Source organism: Protopterus annectens, chromosome 4.part0 (genome assembly GCF_019279795.1).
Source record: "Protopterus annectens isolate FY-2018-M chromosome 4.part0, PAN1.0, whole genome shotgun sequence".
Classification (NCBI taxonomy): domain Eukaryota; kingdom Metazoa; phylum Chordata; order Ceratodontiformes; family Protopteridae; genus Protopterus; species Protopterus annectens.
In genome coordinates, this window is record NC_056733.1 from 508,405,095 (window position 1) to 508,423,900 (window position 18,806).

The 18,806-nt window shown below is 39.8% G+C and overlaps 1 protein-coding gene across 2 annotated transcripts in view; it reads left to right on the forward strand.

The window, feature by feature from the left end:
- Positions 1-18,806, forward strand: part of HECTD4 (HECT domain E3 ubiquitin protein ligase 4) — a 5,422,508-nt gene that overhangs the window by 1,348,926 nt on the left and 4,054,776 nt on the right. For both annotated transcript variants that reach the window (XM_044068422.1, XM_044068423.1), the window contains exon 10: positions 8,477-8,590. In XM_044068422.1, the coding sequence (XP_043924357.1) occupies positions 8,477-8,590 (114 nt within the window). The remainder of the gene's footprint in view (positions 1-8,476; positions 8,591-18,806) is intronic.

An 18,806-nucleotide genomic window follows, 5' to 3' on the forward strand; every position in this document is an offset into this window, starting at 1 on the left:
AAACATTTCCCTACACTTATTAGCTACTAGTGGTTAGGATAAAAATCTGCATACTATTAATCAAGCATGATTTAGCAGCGGTTTGATGGAAATAAAATTGTTCAACCCGGGGGGGTGGGGGGGTGGAGGCATCAGTAAATAATTACCACCACATTTCGTTGTAAGATAGATATTCTTTGTAATTTCCCCCTCTTGGGTCCAACTTAATAATATCCAATATAGATAATAAAAAATAATGGTGATCTCCCGCCACTTTAATATGTCTGTATAAAGTGTTCTTTTCATCTCTCTTTTTAATACAGTACATATGATCATAAATGCGCTTGTTTAACTGTCTTTCAGTCTTTCCGATATAGAAAGCTGAACATATACCACATAAAGCTAAATGTACTAAAAATTTAGATCTACAATTCCCCTGACAAAACTTGATATTGGATCTATTTATATTGTCTAATTTTACCCCTTCTTTTAAATTTATAGTGTGACACCAGTTACAGTTGCTACATTTGATAGTGTGTTTCAAAGAAAGATTGCTATGTGTGGGGCCCATTTCCAAATATTCCTTGATATTTGGTCCCATTTTATTTATAAAACAAGGATGGTGTCCAACTATGTTAACTACATTGCTGTCAGCAAGAATTATATTCCAATTCCTATTCAATATGTCTTTAATTTTAATCGTGTAAGGTCCATATTCAAGTACACATGCTCTACTATAATTCCTTGTTATAACGTCTTGCCTGTCAGTATTTAAAGTTTGAATATTTTTTGATGATGAAGCAAAGAGGACTGGTACTAAACCTAAAAGAAAGTTTCCAAAGAAGACGTATACTCAACCTGGGGGTCCAGTTTATACAGAAAAAGGTATTGAATCTCTGCAGGATGTACCTGCAGTAAGCAATAATAATATTGGCAATAATTACAATCATTTAAAAACATTTCTAGATATTAATTGTGGTTTTGACAATGACTTGCTCAACAAAGTTCCCTCTGAATGACCGTTACCTAAGGGTTCGTTAAAGGACATTATTTATTCACTTGGGAAGAAATTAAACAATATCAGTTCTTTGAAACTTGACCATGCATATCTGTCTAAATGTATAAACAGTGGTATAGTGCCTGTGGGGCTTAGATTTTTTTAAGTACCCTATGGGTATTGACTTAAATGATAAAATCAGAGGTGAGTTTAATACATTTTTTGACAGATGTGGTATGCAATATATGCAGATGTTGATTAAATACAATGATGAAAAATTAGCTAAAAGTATGCAGGAGGTAGAAAAATTGAATGAGTTGATTTTGAATGATGTATTATTCCCCCAGTGGGAAAAGATATATGTTAAACAATTTAATGTAGCGGAATCTATTACTAAAAAAGCTTTCAGTAGGAAGAACAGGAAATTGCTTAGGGACATCCAACAGTACGATCAAGGTACAGTGTATGGATGGGGTCATAGTACTAGTAATAGATATGACAACCATTTTCATGATGATTTAAATGATAAATATGATCATGGTGACATGAATCAACATTTTTTGAACAGCAGACCCACTGGCCAATCAAGGGATTGGAAATGGGGAGGCAAGTGGAAAAGGCCTCATTCAAATCAAAAAATGGGAAACCAATGGAAAAACAGGCAAATGAATCAATCAAGATATTAGACCCAGGAACACATGAGCAATCAGATGAACATGGAAATATTGCAAATGATTTAGTTATAACCAAAACAGGTGTATTAAATAGTTATAAAAACTTTAATATATATAACTGTACAGATTTACTACTTGATATATCACATTTTAAATTATTTTCCAAAGGTATGAAATGTATCCCTACTACGAACTTTAAACTAGTTGATTGTCTTAGTGAGGTCAAATTATATACAAGGAAACTTAATCTAGCTATTATGTTTCATAACACAGATGATAAAGGATGGAATCAGAATACAGGCTTGAATTTATTAAAAAAGAAAAGTACTTTCATGCCCGTAATGAATCTAACTATAGCTGTATATGAAAAATCAGTTATTAAACAAATTTATCAGCTAAAAAATGCGTTAGGTGTCAGGAAAACAAAATCTGATTTATCTAACAAAGAAATAGAGACTTTAACAAACATGAGGAATGATAAAACAATTTGTGTCATGAAACCAGATAAAGGAGGAGGCATAGTGATATATGACAACATGGCATATGCTTTTAAAATTTATGATATTTTGCATTCTACAGGCAATTACGAGATCATTTCTGTAAATGAAATGAATTTGGCTTACAGAAGAATTAATATGCATATAGAGGAATTCCTGATAGATAAACGTATAACCTTGGATACATATAATTTTTTGAAAGTGGACCATCCAGTGGCAGCATCATTGGTAGGAATTCCTAAAATTGATAAAAATATGGAAGATCTCCACCCCCCCCCCCTTCAGGCCTATCATTTCTGGAAGTTAGGTCTAAGACTTTTCCCTTAGGGGTAGCTATAGACACTATGTTGAAATCTATTTACAGTAAAATCCCCCATTTAGTTAAGAATTCATGAGAATTATTGAGACATTTTCCTATTCATCTTTGCAATGATGACTTATTATTTGTTACCGTTGACGTCATCGACTTATTCTCCTGCATACCAAAAGATATGGGCTTAGAAGCCTTTGCAAATAGTATGAGAAAATATGCTGATTTGGATTGGGATAAGGTATGTCTTATTATCAACATGATGAGTATAGTTTTGGAGCATAATTATATCTTCTATGAAGGTGAATTTTTCTGGCAAACCAAGGGCGTAGCAATGGGAGCAGCTTGTGCTCCCATTTTTGAGAACTTGGTTATGCTGGACTGGGCGGAGTCAACTGTATTCCAAAGTAAATATTTCAAACATATTGGGTATTATTCACGTTACCTGGATGATATTTATATTCTGTGGGAAGGAAGCTATGATATCTTAACCAGATTTCTGGATTACCTCAATTCTAGTAGTAGGTATCTTAAATTTACTTCTTCTCACAGTCAGGAGGGACTACCTTATCTTGATACATTTACTTTTAAAAATGGAAAGCAGTTCTCGTCTAGAATTTATAGGAAAACCACATTCTCGAATAGTTATCTTGAATATTCCAGCAATCACCCTAAAACTTAAATGATAAATATATATAAGGGACAGCTCATTTGAGCTCTTAGGATGACCTCTGCATACTTGGATATGCTTACAGAAATCACTTATATTACATCTTTATTTAGTGACAGAGGTTATGATTCAAAAATGATGCAGAATGTAAGGAAACAAGTTGTAGGTGAATGGGGTGAAAATATTTCCCTCTTTTAGGTCAAGGTCACAAAAATATTCAAACTTTACATACTGACAGGCAAGATGTTATAACAAGGAATTATAGTAGAGCATGTGTACTTGAATATGGACCTTACACGATTAAAATTAAAGACATATTGAATTGGAATATAATTCTTGCTGACAACAATGTAGTTAATATAGTTCCACACCATCCTTGTTTTATAAATAAAATGGGACCAAATATCAAGAAATATTTGGAAATGGGCCCTATACATAGCAATCTTTCTTTGAAATACACTAGCAAATGTGGCAACTGTAATTGGTGTCACACTATAAATTTAAAAGAAGGGGTAAAATTAGACAATGTAAATAGATCTAATATCAAGTTTCATCAGGGGAATTGTAGATCTAAATTTTTTGTATATTTAGCTTTATGTGGTATATGTTCGGCTTTCTATATCGGAAAGACCGAAAGACAGTTAAACAAGCGTATCTATCATATGTACTGTATTAAAAAGAGAATGCTTTATACAGACATATTAAAGTGGCGGGAGATAACCATTATTTTTTATTTTCTATATTGGATATTATTAAGTTGGACCCAAGAGGGGGAAATTACAAAGGATATCTATCTTACAAGGAAAAGTGGTGGCAATTATTTACTGATGCCTCCACCCCCCCTGGGTTGAACAATTTTATTTCCATCAAACCGCTGCTAAATCATGCTTGATTAATAGTATGCAGATTTGTATCCTAACCACTAGTAGCTAATAAGTGTAGGGAAATGTTTTATGTTTATTTTATATTTTATGTTTTAATGTTCAGATATATGAATAGTAATACATTTGTTAGCTATAGCTTTAAATTTGGCAACATTTTTGGCGCCAAATAATTAATTTAAATGGTAACTGTTTCATTTATTGAATTTAGTTCTGAAGAAGCCCGTATTGTAAACGGGTGAAAGCGCTTAACTTTCAGGATGTTGTCAGCCGTTTTTTACTTCTGTCTTCATTAAATTATGGATTATTTTACACGGTCTTCTTGAACTGTTATTTAACAACGGCAAGGTTGGAGTTTCGGTATGTCAAGACAGCATAGTGGTTGGCGTAAGCTTTCTTCATTTGTTAACTTAGGTAGTGTCAGTAGGGTTTGTGTACTTCCTTGTTAAGGATGATTTCTTGCTCATTTAGCTGCTTTTAGAGTACACTTAAGATGGCCTGCTAAATTTCTTTAGGAGATTCATTTTGAGGCACTGACATACTAGAGATGAATTGCACTGCCCTCATTTTGAGTACTGACAACATCCTTACTAGAGATGAATTGAATTGCCCTGGTCTGAGTACTTTTGTGTTTCATGTGACTTTTTATCTTCTGATACAGCTGGGCACCCAGCTTCTGTGTGTGTACGTGAAAGTTTGTGTCCTGCTTGCTGCTGAAATTTGTCTTCACTTTATTTTTCCATCTTTATGTTACCTTTTTGTTTTGTACCTGCAGTTTCCTGTTATGCTTAAAAGATAATTTTCATACACATTTTTCATTCTTTGCTAAAAAAGTAAGTTCATAGGTTCATAGGTTCATACTAGGCTATCTGCCCGAGGGCATTTATAAGCCTAGCCCATTGTTTTGTGGCTTACGCCACCCCTTTAGTATGGGGAACTATACCCATTATTTTGCTGTGCCTCTGTCGAGCAGTGACACTGAGGTAATTCCTGGGGTATATCTGCGATCTCCCATCCATTGGTCAAGATTTCTCTTGAACAAGGCCAGCGAGGTGCTCTGCCTCACATGTACCGGGATTTTGTTCCACAGCATAGGAGTCTTTGGGTGATGAATCTATCCCTCCAGCACGTCCTATTAATAGCCGTGTCGAGGTTTAAGTCTCCGCCCTTGTGGCTCTGATGGATCTAGATTTTTGAGGTGAAGCATATTCATCAAATCTGGGTTTGACATGGCCTTGTATGTTAGGCAAAGGTCACCTCTGAGCAAGCGTGGCGACTGAATAGAGCTGGAGTTCTTTCAGTCGGGCAGCATAGGACAGATTTTTGAGACCCTTTATCCTTTTGGTGTGGAACTTTTGTGGCCTCTCCAGCTGCTGCAAGTGTCGGGTCAGATACATTCCGAATGGGGCATTGTACTCAATCATTGGTCTGATGAGTGATGAGTAAAGGGAGACTATGACCTCCCTTGATCTAGATGAGAATCCCTTCATGATAAGGTGGGCAATGTAGAAGGACTTCCTAACTACTTTAGCTACATGGGTGTCGAATGACAGACTACTATCAACCTGGGTCCCCAGGTCCCTGATAACTTCTTCTGTGCTCAGTGGATTGCCACCTATTTGGTAGCTAGGGGTAACCTTGTTTTTCCCGAAGGGTATGACTATGCATTTTTGGCATTTAACTTTAGGCCGTGGCTCTGGCACCAGTTATCCGTTTCTGTGAGACCCTTCTGAAGGATATCTGTGTCAGATGTGTTTTCTACTATGGCGCCCAATTTGCAGTCATCTGCAAACTTTGTCAGCCATAACCCTCCTGTGTTTGCTTGTAGTTGGAAAAGTAGATGCCAAACAAGAGTGGGCCCAGGACTGAGCCGTGTGGGACACCACTTGTGACAGGCTTTGAGTCTGACATGGCGCCAGCAACTCTGACCCTGTGGGTTCTGTCACTCAGCCAGTTTGCAACCCATCTTGTGATGTATGGGTTAACATTTAAGCTGATGAGTTTTTCAATGATACCCGAGTGGGGTATTGTATCGAAGGCCTTAGCCAGATCAAGGTAGGCTGTATGGACTGCCTTTCCCTCATCAATGGCTTTGGTGACTGTTTGAAAAAGTCAACCAAGTTTAAAAGGCATGATCTGCCTTTGACAAAGCCAAACTGGGTTGGATCCAAAGTCTGCAAATTCCCTATGTCTTTATTTATGAGGTCCATTATGATCCTCTCCATGGCTTTGCAGATAAGGCTTGTCAAGCTAATGGGCGGTAATTTCCAGGGTCTGTGGAGGCACCGCCTTTGTGAAGTGGGACCACAGTTGCAGTGCGCCACTCCCTGGGTGCGTATCCAGAGGTAAGACTTTGATTAAACAGCTGTCCTAGCTGTGGGTTTAATTCCTCATTGAGTTCGTGGAGCACACAGCCGGGGACACCATCGGGTCCCATGGATGCTGTGTTTTTGCTTTGGAGAGAGCAGTTCTCACTTGGGCTGGAGATGTTTGGGGGCTGCACTCATTTGGTATAGATATCTCTCCTTTTGGGGAGGGGAGAAGTTTGCACTGAACCTGTCAGCCAGTATGTTGGCAATGTCTGTAGGATCAGTAATCTTCACATCATTTTGAACTAGTTCTGAGCATATCTGGGAGTTTCCTCCTAGGTTTCTAACATAGCTAAAGAAGGCCTTATGATTGTCTTTTGAGTCTTTAGCTATTTTTCTCTCAAAATTTGCTTTGGATGATTTTATGAGAGCTCTTAGTTTTTACTTATAGTGATCAAGGGTGTCTTACCTTTTAAGGATTTTGCTCTATCTTGTAGTAGCTTCCTCCTTTTGTTGTAGAGTTTGTTTATGGCTGGGGTCCACCAGACTGGGCGCTTGCCTTTGGTACAAAGAGTCTTTGTTTTGCTTGGGATTGCCTTATCCATGCAGTCCTGCAGGTGCTGGTAGAAGGCGTTTGTAAGTGATTCAGCGGCTTGAGTATTGTTTTCCATGGCTCGGGGGCCTGAAAGGAGACCACACTAGTCTTTAGAAGTGTGAAGTCGGCTTTTGAGAAGTTCTTTACTGTGGTCTTTTTATTTCAGGTGGGGGTGGGATGAGGACCTCCAGCGAGATTAGTTTGTGATCTGATCTCACCAGTGAGGGGTATACTTCGGTGTTGAACATTGTGCTCCCATGTTCGTGATGATGAGATCAAGTATGTTATCTCCTCTTGTGGGGATGGTGACTAGTTGTTCCATGGCATTTGAGTTTATGAATTCCAGGAACTTTTGGGCTAGGGTGTTTGGGCTTGAGTAGTGTTCCCAGTCTATATTAGGGTAATTGAAGTCACCTAGTATGATGGTGTTTGGTGATACATTTATCCCTCTAGTGTTTTCAGGAAGGCCATGTGAGTTTCCTGAGTTTGTGAGGGTGGCCTGTAACATGCTACAATTTGCAGAGCAGTCTTGCCTATGGTTAATTGCACCTGGATGGTCTCCGATGCATTGTGCATTGCCACCAGTCTTGAGGTGTGGGTGTCCTTGATGAATATGGATACCCCCCTCCTTTCTTGGTATTGTCCGGATTTTGGGGCGGAACGCATGATATGAGGTAAAACCTGATAGCTGGGGTGCTCTCAGGAGCCTTGAACCAGGTTTCTGTCACAGCACAGACATCGATGTTCTCCATACTGAGAAGGGCCTCGAGTGCGTGCATTTTGAGATTTAGACTTCTGGCATTGAGCAGCATTACCCTTAGTTTTTCCTTTTTTTGTGTTCTAGGGTGGTAGGTTTAGAATTTGAGCCTTGCCTAAAAAGGCACTATGGGGTGGCAAGAGCCTTTGCCAATATCCGGAATCCCAGGGTGACAGGTGCAAGCCGTCCCTTGAAGCAGCGTGGCTTGTCCAGCATGTCATCCCAGGCAGACAGATACTGGATCCCCTTTGAATGACACCAGTGTTTAAGCCAATTGTTAAAGCTGATCATCTTATCTCTGTATTGTGGCATCATTCTTGGTGAAGGTAGGATACTGCTCAAGGTCAGGGTCATACCTGCCTGGGCTACATAATCAGAGAGCTCCTCAATGTCTCTTTTCATGTAGTCCAAGGAGGTACGTCTCAGGTCGTTTACACCAGCGTGGACAATGACTGAGTCATATTTGTACCTGCTGTTGAGAGACCTGAGTGCTTGCGTTATGTGGCGGATTCTAGCGCCCGACAGGCAGCTTACTGTGACCTTCTCCTTACTCAGTCTGGTGAGCGGGACATCAGTGTGTCTGACTATGGAGTCACCAATGACTAGTGTGTCTGGCATTGTGTTTGGCCTTAAGGGCTGTGACTGTTTGACACTCTGACTGTGAGGTCTATGTGTTGCGGGTGTTGTGTTCTGAGGTGGTGGTTGTTTGGGTGTCTGCTTTGGTGATCAGAATTACACATGCATAGCAACATTGACATTTTTTCAGTGTAACAGAATCTTAAATTTTAATTTTTTTTTTCTCTTCAGTTCTTGCTTCTAGTTTGGTGTTCAGTATTTCTGATGGACAGTTTACAAGTCGTGGTGACCTAGTTGATGCAACAGGAAGTTCTCTTGGACGTGGTGCTGTAGTCTCAGGACTTGGTAAGACAGATGTGCCTCTTGGCTCTTTGAGAAAAATTGCAAATGTGCTGCCTTGATTTGTTTTTCTGTGGTTGTCCAATTTAGTTTTTCTCATCTTTAATTAGTTGCGTTAAAAGACAGTGGTAATGGCATATTGTGAACAGAGTGCCTTATGTGGTTTTGGGAGTCCATTGTAAGGCTTAATGGATACTGTAGATAATCTAAAGTTAAGTTTCTTTGCTCGTGCTTTGTCTTAAGGTGTGAATTTCTGATTTGTAGCTGCAGTTTCCTTAAAAATGAGCATACCTTTCCCTGTTCCTTCCTTTCCATGTTTGTAAAATTTACATTTTTTTGATTGTCACTCCCACTGGAAAATAAATCTTCTTCTTTCAGATAGTTGTATTTAAAATGAGTTCTGTAAACAGAATAAAATGGAGCATTACATTGTAAAGCCATGTACATATTTTACGCATAGCAGAAACTTACCCCAAGGCTACAATATCAGGTACTAAAATTGTTCCAAGTTGGTGCAAAACATTTGGAACTTAAAATTTTGGTAGAATTAGGTTTATGTACTGTGAGTGTCCTTGTATACTCTATCCACAGATCACAACTGCTTCACATTATTGGCATAGTGTTGAACTTAATCAAAATTAATACATCCCAGCCGAATCCCTCTCTGCATCTTAGTTCTGTATGTTGTTTGACTACTCAAGTTCCTGCTAGAGTTAGCATGCCTTGCTTAGTGATGAGAATCTTACAAGGTGACATTCTACTTTTGTCATGCTTCATGGAAAGAAACTGTGTTGCAAAATACTTCTGTACGTTTTGAGGTGAATTATTATTTTTTTTATTTAAATCAAAGCAAAACCTCTAAGGGCTGCTTCTCTCCAGTGTTTGCAAACAATTTTTTTTTTTTTGCAAAACACATTTTTTCACAAGTGAATTTGGCCTAATATAAGAGCTTATCTTAGATACATGGATGAGGTTTTTCTGATGTGTACTATTACTCAGGAAAAATTAGAAGAATTTTTTTTCTGTACGTTTCTAACAGCATTACATTTCTTGAGTTAACACATGTTCATAGGTCTCATATAGAATACTTGGACTTTGCACTTTCCAAAGATTATGTGAACAGTCAGCACCACTCCAACATTTTTAGAAGTCCAAAACAAGTAAATGATAGAAATCCACAATATCATGAGAAAATGATTATACTATTTATTCCACAAATTTAGTGCTTTCTTCTCGACATTGAATTTCTCCCCTGGCATTGCTGATTTCCATCTTTTATTTGTTTTGATTTGTAGTTTTAACGTTGAAATCTCTAGACATTTTCTTTTTGGATTTTTAAGAAATCCACCTTTTCCATCAGTTTACCCTTTCTGAGTTGCCACCCTTACTGGCAAAAAAAAAAATGGCAAGGCTTGTGTCTGTTGAGCACATTTTTTGACAGAACTAGACCACTTCCAAGTCCACACTTTGACATAGATTATCCTATTAAATTAGTACATCAGGTGGCCTTAGACGTTAGTAACAAATCTACTAGATTTAGTCCCATTTTACATTCCAAAGCTAATTTTGTTAGCATCACAGCTTGGTTGATTACAGTAGGGCTCCTTACCACAACCAGTAACAAAGTAAAATGTGGTTCATTCTCACAGTGTAGGTACATAAACTGTTCAGCAGACATCACTGTGGCCTCTAATGACAGGCTTATTGGCAACATTGGTAGTTTTAATTGTAACACCAAAGGAGTGGTGTACATTGGGATCTGTTTATTATGTACAGCTTTCTTTGTAGGGGAAACTTGAAACAAGAATTCACTAACACGTGTACAAGAAAAAGGATTCTAGTAATACTTTGTTCAGACACGCATCAACATGCGTATTGTTAAAAAAGTATCAGTTCCAGAAAAGGGTAGAAATTAGAAAGGGTTACCTGAAAAGAAGTGGTTGCACTGACAGATACTACAAGGTGCTACACAACCCCCCAGGTCTTAATGATTCATTGTCTATTGCCAATTTGTTAAAACTAAAAGCTGAAAAGTTCTAGCATTCTGGGGATCTTTCATAACACAGAAACTATTCCATTTGTCTGTTTTCAGCGTACCTGCTTACAAAACCAATGCAAAAATTTTACTCGTGTTTTTTTAAAATATTTAAATTTCAGATTGCTACTTAACCTTTTAGAACTTTTTTGTGACATTAAGTTGTTTTGCACTATTTGTCATGTTTTAAAACAGTAAATGTGGTCATGTGACTGTCTTATTTTATATAATGAAGTGAGATCATTATTCTGATGAATGTTATTACTGAGAACACAAGTGCTTAGCATATTTTTATTTTAGTAGTTACAGATCTAAATATTGCTGTTATGCATGCCTTTTCAGAATATGAAGTCTGAAATTCAAAAGTCTATAATTAGTACTGGAATCCTTAATGATTTGCCAGAAAGCCACCACTTCTTTGAGGTATAGACAAACGTATGAGAAAACATTAGGAACATTCTGTGAAATCACTGACAAAGCTATGTGACCATCTTCTGTCTTAATTTCTTTGCTTAGGAATTGGAGAGAAAGATAATAGAGTGGGATAAAGAGAATTAAATGATAATAGAGTGGGATGAGCCCAATAATAAGTTTGGACTGCAGGTTAGAGACTGCTTTACCTACCAGGGATTACTATCAGGGTATAGGCAAAGAGAAATGGATTAGGGGAGTTATTAGTAAAAGACCTGCTCTAGTAAAGTTTTTAGCTAATAAATAGGCCACCATAGATATTAATTTTTCTGTGTGTTTTGCAGGGTAACTGAACACACTGCAGCCTTTAGTGCTTCTTTAAAAAAGTACTTCATCTACTTAAAGTACAAATGCATTTAATAATAATAACTCCAGACCGAAGAGGAGGATGAGTGTGAGGGCAGCACCAAGGATCAAATGGTGGAAATTGAAAAAGGGTAATTGTGAGGTGGAATTCAGGGAAGAGTTAAGACAGGCACTGGGTGGCAGTGAAGAGTTACCAAATAACTGGGTAACTACAGCAGAGCTAGTAAGAGAGATGGCTAGAAAGGTGCTTGGTGTGACATCTAGAAAGAGGAAGGAGGACAAGGAGACCTGGTGGTGGAATGAAGTACAGGAGAGTATATAGAGAAAGAGGTTGGTGAAGAAGAAGTGGGATTGTCCGAGAGATGAAGAAAGTAGACTAGTATAAGGAGATGAGGTGCATGGCAAAGAGAGAGGTGGCGAAGGCTAAGGATAAGGCATATGAAGAGTTGTATGAAAGATTGGACACTAAGGAGTGAGAGGAGGACCTGTACCAATTGGCTAGACAGAGGGACTGAGCTAGTAAAGATGTGCAGCAGGTATGGGTGATAAAGGATAATGAGGGAAATGTACTCACAAGCGAGGAGTGTGTGTTGAGCAGATGGAAAGAGTACTTTGAGGGGCTGATGAATGAAGAGAATGAGAGGAAGAGAAGGTTGGATGATGTACAGATAGTGAATCATGAAGTGCAGTGGATTAGCAAGGAGGAAGTAAGAATAGCTATGAAGAGGACGAAGAATGGAAAGGCTGTTGGTCCAGATGACATACCTGTGGATGCATGGAGGTGTTTAGGTGAAATGGCAATGGAGTTTTTAACTAGATTGTTTAATGAAATCTTGGAAAGTGAGAGGATGCCTGAGGAATGGAGAAAAAGTGTTTTGGTACTGATTTTTAAGAATAAGGGTGATGTGCAGAGCTGTAGTAACTACAGGGGGATTAAAATTGATCAGTCACAGCATGAAGTTATGGGAAAGAGTTGTGGAAGCTAGGTTAAGAAGGGAGGTGATGATCAGTGATCAGCAGTATGGTTTCATGCCAGGAAAGAGCACTACAGATGCGATGTTTGCTCTGAGAGTGTTGATGGAGAAGTACAGAGAAAGTCAGAAGGAGTTGCATTGGGTCTTTGTGGACTTAGAGAAAGCATATGACAGGGTGCCTAGAGAGAAGTTGTGGTATTGTATGTGGAAGCCGGGAGTGTCAGAGAAGTATGTAAGAGTGGTACAGGATATGTACGAGGGTAGTGTGACAGTGGTGAGGTCTGCGGTGTGAGTGACAGATGTGTTTAAGGTGGAGGTGGGATTACATCAAGGATCAGCTCTGAGCCCTTTCTTATTTGCAATGGTGATGGACAGGTTGACAGACGAGATCAGACAGGAGTACTCGTGGACTGTGATGTTTGCAGATGTGACATTGTGAACTGTAGTGAGAGTAGGGAACAGGTGGAGGAGACCCTGGAGCAGTGGAGATATGCTCTAGAGAGAAGAGGAATGAAGGTCAGCATGACTAAGACAGAATATGTGTGTGTGAATGAGAGGGAGGATAGAGGAATGATGAGGATGCAGGGAGTAGAGGTGGCGAAGGTGGATGAGTTTAAATACTTGGGATAAACAGTTCAGAGTAATGGTGAGTGTGGAAGAGATGTGAAGAGAAGAGTACAGGCAGGATGGGGAGGGTGGAGAAGAGTGTCAGGAGTGATTTGTGACAGACGAGTACCAGTAAGAGTGAAAGGGAAGGTCTGCAAGAGGGTAGTGAGACCAGCTATGTTATATGGGTTGGAGACAGTGGCATTAACAAAAAGGCAGGAGTCAGAGCTTGATGTGGCAGAGTTGAAGATGTTAAGATTTGCACTGGGTGTGACGAGGATGGACAGGATTAGGAATAAGTATATTAGAGGGTCAGCCCAGGTTGGAAGGTTTGGAGACAAAGCCAGAGGCAAGATTACGTTGGTTTGGACATGTGCTGAGGAGGGATGCAGAGTATATTGGGAAAAATGCTAAGGATGACGCTGCCAGGTAACAGGAAAAGAGGAAGGCCTAAAATAAGGTTTATGGATGTGGTGAGAGAAGACATGCAGGTGGTTGGTGTGAAAGAGCAAGATGCAGAGCACAGGAAGAAATGGAAACAGTTGATCCGCTGTGGCGACCCCTAACGGGAGCAACCGAAAGAAGAACAACTCCAGACCTCTGGCTAAAGTTGCCAAACGTTGAGCAGCTCCAGTAGACCAAGTGCAAACCCTCGCAAACATAAGGTTATATACAGGCAAATTTAAACAGTTTTAACACAACTACCAATGGGAAAGTCCCAAACTAAGCCTTTGTCCAGCAGTCCCCCACTCAGATGGGTCCTGAGCTACACACTTCTGCCACAAGGGTGCAGGGAGGCCCTCTTAATATACAATGACTGGTCTAAGGGCACAGTGATACCAAACAGTCTAGATTCAACAGGTCTGAATCTGGCCTATGCTATGTAAGGCAAGAAAAACAATTTCTAGATGGGAAGGAATAAGGGAGAGTCACTTTCAACGTCAAAGTGAGAGTGTTTAGAAGCATACTGTTAGATGACCTGCAGTGGTACCACCCTCTGCACAAACTGGCAGCTCTTTGAGCAGCTGTGAACAGTTTGAGACTTTGGAGAGCATTTCCTATAAATAATTTTAACCTGGAGAGGTTTGCTTATATGAAAGTACGGGGAACTGCATTTGCACAAGCAGGATGAAAGACTTTTATAAAATTACACTCTCAGGTCACTCATAAAATCACAATAAGCTATCAACCAGTAGTTTCCACCGTGGATGGGTTGGGTTTAGCCATCTGGTCCCACCAGAGTGCAAAAGAACCCTCACAATTTACAACAAAATGGCTTTGAGCTCAAGTGCAGTAACAAATGCTTTACAACAGAAGTAAGAATTCCTGCAGTATCAAGAATCCCTGGAAATATGTTCACTAACCCCGAGAAATGTTCACAACACAGAAAACTTTGCAAAACTTAGAAATATGTTAGCAGACTTGCTCAGAACAGCTTTTGCAGTTTCAGAGGAGGTTAGGAAATATCAGAATATTGTTAAAACAACCTAAGAGTAGTACCATAACAAACAGATGGAGTTTCTTTAACAAGTGCAGGCTGAAAATAATAATAGTAATAAATTCAACCAGAAAAATAAATTGCAGTCACAGGTGTCCAAGCAAAGCATAAGGAAGCTCTGAATAAATGAACCCTTTTCCCAGAATCAAAGAGGAGGGAGAAACACGTATTTTCACAATTCCCAGGGTCTTTTTCAAGACTCACGAGGGGATGGTTCCCCCAGAGGCAGGGGGGGGGGGGGACTGTAATGGAAAATGATGCCCTCATGGCAGAAGTGGCCCATAGAACCAGGGTTTCTGGAATTCCTTCTCAGACAGACCTTGCCAGTTATCCTGAAAGGTTGCCTGGCAGCTGCTCTCTGGAGGCAGTCGAGGAGCACTTGTCTGTGCACCACAAAGCCGGGACATCCATCACAAACGATTCTTGGTTGCAGAGGATCATACCTAGAGGTTATTTTATACCATTTCCCCAAGTTCCCCTTACAAAATTGAAAAGTATCCCCGATGTTCTACCCAATTAGCAGGATGCAGAAGCCTTGGAAATGAGTCATCCAGAAGGTCTTCTCCAGACCAGATGGGATTTAGAACCTACTCAAGATTCTTTAGTACCAAAGAAGATAAGGGACTTGAGACCCATCCTGGATCTCTACATATTAAACAAGTATGTGAAATATTCAAGGTTTTGGATGGTCACAGTTCAGTCCCTTTTGACCCTGCTGCAAAAGGACAATTGGATGTGCTGTACAGATCTTCAGGATGCCTACTATCCTATCAAAATGAACATGTGCTGCAGAAGATATCTGCCCTTCCAGCTAGGAGACCGTTATTACCAGTTCAGAGCACTGCCTTTTGTCCTGACAACAGTCCACAGGGAGTTCATCAAATACATGGCGGTGGTAGCAGCTTACCTGCTAGGATTAATAGTGTTTCTGTCTAGATGACTGTCTTCTGACTGCCCCAACCAGGCGTCTGCTTTTACAAGCAAGGAACTACTTGCTCCAGCTATGTCTCCATCTATGCATCACAGTCAGCTACAGCAAGTCACAGCACACAGCTATGCAACATCTGGAGTTCATAGTTGCTCATCTAGACACGGTCACTCAGCATCACTTCCTCCAGCAGTAGTACAAAACCTCAGATCCCAGGTCATGAAGTGATCTTGCATTCTTCTTCTCCAGCACAACTAGTCTTGCAAGCCTTAGGGTCCATGTCAGCAACAATTTCTGTGGTTCCTTTTGCCAGATTTCATATGTGGATTCTGCAGTGGACTCTTCTGGTACAATAGTCTGTTCTCCAGAAGCCCTTATATTCACCAGCCAGGATCACACAAGTTTGCAAGAAATGTCGTCTTTGGTGGATTCACTCAGAAGTTGTTTCTGAGGCGGGGAGAGGACATTTCTTGGGAAGGACAGTCTAAAGGACATGGTCCCCAGAAGAAACCAGTGCACATATGTGTCCTGGAAATGAGAGCAGTCCTCCTAGAGTTGTAGGCCTTACAAAATATTCTCCCTTACAGGATGGTTGTGATTCAGATGGACAATATGTTTGTACTTTGGTACATCCACAAACGAGGGAGAACCAAATCTTGTCCGCTTTGTTGAGAGGCTGTGAGTATGGCAGTGGATGATCTTTTCTGGCTGCTTTTTCATAGCAATGCACATACCAGGAAATGCCAGTGCTCTTGCAGACAGACTAAGCAGGTCCATTCTGATGCCTCGCATGTGGTCTCTCAATGTCAAAGTGGCAAAGAGAATTTTCAGTTGTTGGTGCCAGCCATGCTGTGACATTTTCACTTCTCCCCTCAACAACAAGTGCAGTGTATTCCTCCATTACCTCTAATCACCAGATTCATACAGAGAGCATACTGGTTGAAGAGCAGAGTTATCTCCATCACACCTTTTTAGCCTTGTCAAATTTGGTTTCCCTTCCTCTGGCCTCATTTTCTGTATCAGCCCTGGGTACTGAACCCCAGTCCAGACCACCTTTGTCATCTGACGGGGATTACTGGACATAACACGCCTCAAGCTGACAGCATGGTTTCTATAGTTCCATTGATGGCTAGAGCAGCGCAGGCTTTCCTCCCCAGTCCGACATATTTTGTTGTCTTCTCAGAAGGCCTTTACTAGGAAACTCTACAAAAGTAAATGGAAGAGATTTTCGATTTGGGTCCTTAAGAGAGATTTGGACTCCGTTTCTGCCCCTAATACCCACTGTCCTTGAATTTTCAGCTTCAATATTTGATGAGGGGGCTAGTTTCTCTACTATTAAGGTGCAGTTGGTTGCCATTTCACACACATATTCAAGTGAAAGTCATCCTTTCTTGGCTTCTTCTAGGTTGTGTAAGGCCTTTCTGAAAGGTACCTTCTTGCCAATACCATGACAGTAGAGAACTAGACACACATTATCTCAGAAGCGTACTTCAGTGAGACTTCTCTCCTCCTGATTTTCCTTGGCGTGAACCTCGTGCATTACACTCCGACACCCAGTTAGTGCTCCGTGCTGAAGCAGAAAATGCAATTAGTGTGGAATTTTGATATGACAGACATCTTTTTCACAGTGTGCAAAATTCTTTTTAACAGAGGCTATAGCACTGTGAGATTTAATGTCGGAGCTCAGAAACTTTCACAGATATTCTATGAATAAAGATAAAAGATTGCTTTGTGGGGCAGTTATCCTCCTGGAAGCAGGAGGTACCACCAGACTGATGACACTGAAAGAGCATTTGGCTTTAACACTGCAGTAAAGATCCGAATATAGCATCAGCTGATGTCCTTCTATATACTACTGACATACTGTCTGAATGGGCAGGACTCTTAGTTACTGGGGAGAAGGTATATCTCTGGAAGTTGGGCTGAATTCAGCCTTTGTGCAGTCAGGATATTTCATTGACTGCCATGTGAATATACCAATATTTTCAATTATTTTAAGTTGTTAACACAACTGTAGTTTCTCTGTGGTTTTCCCTTTTAATGGGTAATGGAAGTAACATTGATTCGCTGCTGCCTGCAACATTCTTTCTTCTCTTTAAGGTAAGAAATATAACAACTTTTAGATTAAAATTACAGTGCAACAAGTCTGACTTTCAAGATGATTGCAGACTGATGAACAGTTTAATTACAACTGGGGCCAGTAAATTTGTCAGATTAGTAAATTCAGGTTCTGGCCAATAAGTACATTGCTTGGATGCCAGCAAAGACAAAACTTACATAGCCTGAAAGATATCTGAAAAGGTGAAGAGATAAAAGCTGACTGGGAAGAATCCTCCAGCTCTTCAACAAAAAGCAGTTCAAGTTCCAGCTTTGGTGCAAGATGTGGCTTCCAGTAATCTAAAGGAAAAAATAAATCATGTGTGCTCAGAACCATACCTCTCATACTTGGTGCAAGAAATCTGGACAAAGGCCCCAAAATAGGGACAGATTTTATATATTGCTCTTATTAACTTCGAAAGTTGCTAGATTAGCAGGGTTTGTGTTAACATACATTTTTTGAAAGATTTGAAGTCTGAAGCTCAAATGTATGTCATTATTTAATTACTTCAATTTTCAGATCATCCCAGTAAAGCAGATTTTATGATGAATAGACTTAAAATATGAGGTAAAAATCGGGGGAATTTTGCTAAAATCCGGACAGTTGAGAAGTGTGCTCAGAGCTGAACAAAGTAAATGAAACATCAAAAGAGTATATCAATTCAAATAACAAAAGGCAGGAAAAAAATGGAAGAAACTTTAGTCAGCTTTTCAGGTGAACTAATAAAACTGGAAAAATCAGAGGTTGAAATTAAGAAAAGGCTCTCTGAGTACAAGACTGCCTACATTTAGTTCAGTCACCTCTGCCTCTGAACACATTTGACTTTTTTCCTTTAGGTTACTGGAAGCCATGCCTTGCGCCAAAGCTGGAGCTTGAACTGCCTTTTGCTGAAGAGCAACAGGATTCTTCCCAGTCAGTGTTTTCTCTCTATCTTTTTTTGATGATTTTCTTTGTCTCTCTGCTTCTTCTTTGCTGACTCCTAGGCAGTATACCTAGTAGCCCGTTCATGGCCCTTATCTTTCATTTTCTTTTTCACATTGGGAGAAAAGAGGTTAAGCTGTTCATCAATGCGCAGCCATCTTGGAAGTCCAAGGGCCCCAATTCTTAAAGCCTAGGTTAGCTGAACTAATGTAATATTTAATAAAAAAAAATGCTATCTTTCATAAGAGCCTAGCATTGCTTGTTAGGTAAGAGATGAGTACTGCCGGAACTTTGTTCAAGGAGCTTGTAATGTTTTGCAACCTGGGTGCCCAAACATTTTGTTGTTTGATCTGCAGCAGTTAGTTAGATTACATTTACTCAGACT